The 1,896-nt window shown below is 40.6% G+C and overlaps 1 protein-coding gene across 1 annotated transcript in view; it reads left to right on the forward strand.

The window, feature by feature from the left end:
* The window catches only part of LARS2 (leucyl-tRNA synthetase 2, mitochondrial), a 165,438-nt gene that overhangs the window by 30,206 nt on the left and 133,336 nt on the right, over positions 1 to 1,896 (forward strand). The window contains exon 5 of the mRNA XM_023515923.1: positions 1,434 to 1,494. Within this exon, the coding sequence (XP_023371691.1) occupies positions 1,434 to 1,494 (61 nt within the window). The remainder of the gene's footprint in view (positions 1 to 1,433; positions 1,495 to 1,896) is intronic.

Raw genomic sequence — 1,896 nt, forward strand, 5'->3', positions numbered from 1 at the left:
AAAAAAAAATAGGCCTAACTAATTCTATACCCCATTCCATACCATAAACTCTGTATTGACTTGATATTATTATTGAAGTACACTAATTAAGGCAAATAAAGACAAACTTCACTTACAAACAGTTTTACTATATTATAAAACAGCTTTGTAAATGCAGCATACCATTTTAGGTAAATGGCAGTCAATACATTTTTTAACTTCCACTACCTTTTTTTATTTTTAATTTCAAGTAACACTCTTTAACACTTAAAACTCTTAACACTTAGCGCTCGGTGCCTGTAGCACAGTAGTTACAGCACAAGCCACATATACCGAGGGTGGTGGGGTTGCACCCAGCCTGGGCTAGCTAAAAAACAATGACAACTGCAACAAAAAATAGCTGGGCGCAGTGGCGGGCACCTGTAATACCAGCTACTTGGGAGGCTAAGGCAAGAGAATTGCTTAAGCCTAAGGTTGCTATGAGCTTGAAACCACGGCGCTCTACTAAGGGTGACATAGTGAGACTCTGTCTCAACAACAACAAAAAAACTGTTACAGTTGGGATAAAGGACATCACATAGGGATCATCGGAGTCTGATGATGATATAGCTAGGACAGCATTAAGGGAAGTGGATATGGATGGTCTTGGATCTACATCAGTAGAAGATTTAGCTGTATGGGCAAAATTGTGTGCCTCTTTCCTGAAATATAAACAAATATCAGCTTGCTTTGAGGCCCGATGCCTCTCATACAAAGTCAGGTTTTGCAGGGTGTGCAGCTGTGTAAGGTGCTAAGGAGTGAGAGGTTGCTGTTCTGCAAAGGCTATTACAGTTTCAAATGCTGCAGTAGCCACCTGCCAGGATGCATGTTCCACCTCACAGCTGTCCTCATCACTCTATTCTTCCTCTGCAACATTTTTTTCCTCCTTATTCACAGCAGCTTCTAAGAGGTCATCTGTATTTAGTGCGTGAGTTACTGGAACAGCTTCATCCACAGCAAGCCAGTCATTGAGTTCATCTCAAGACTAAGTCATTTTGTCATTAGCACAGGGCAGCATAGTGGCGTTAGTAGAAAGAAAGTCTGTACCCAATTGTGACTAGCCAGGAAAGCAGTAGAGATCCCAAATATGGATGTTTCAGGGCGCTGAGAACACTTGGGAGCTGTGAGAGTGATGCACGAAGCATGGCTTACTGATGGCTTACTGATAGTGCACCAGCTTAAACTTTGATATTTCTTTTTGGCAGTTGCTTGAGTTCCAGATAGCGGGGAGTTTACTGTATATGGATATTTTCACTGATTGTTAGTGGTTCGTTTTTATGCCAGGGCAAAGCAACACTTAAAACCCCTTTGTATAATCTAGACTTTTTCCGTTTCCCATTACATTCTCAAATTGTAGTTTGCTTGTGGCTTTAACCCTGCTCTAAAAACCAAACTTTCTTCCCTTTGTTTCTCAGTAATATTGAACATATGAGGAAACAGCTCGATCGACTGGGACTTTGTTTCAGCTGGGATAGGGTGAGTGAACCATTTTTCTTGGAAAGTCATTGTTTTAAGGAAGGTCCTGATTGCATGGTCCTGTTCCTTCTCTTTGGAAGAAGGGAAGGGAGAAAGGTAGGAAGCAGGGGAGAAGGATTAGCGCCCCTCAAATAAAAAAGTGTCCTGAGTGGATAATTTGTCTGCAAACAAGGATTAAGTAAGCTAAGAGTTAACTTCTTACTTAACCTCATAGTTGACTGTAAGTGAGGTGTGACAGAAGCTTTATACAAGGATCTCTCTTGGTCTCAGCAATAGTTAAAAAGACTATTGGAAGCTATAAATTCCAAATAAAGCAATTAAATATCAACCCACCTGGTCTTTTGCATGATTAGGTGTTAAGTTGATTGACTATTTATTTTTTGAGACAGAGTCTCACTCTGT

This window comes from Otolemur garnettii, unplaced genomic scaffold (genome assembly GCF_000181295.1).
Source record: "Otolemur garnettii isolate 467f Iridium unplaced genomic scaffold, OtoGar3 scaffold00082, whole genome shotgun sequence".
NCBI lineage: Eukaryota > Metazoa > Chordata > Mammalia > Primates > Galagidae > Otolemur > Otolemur garnettii.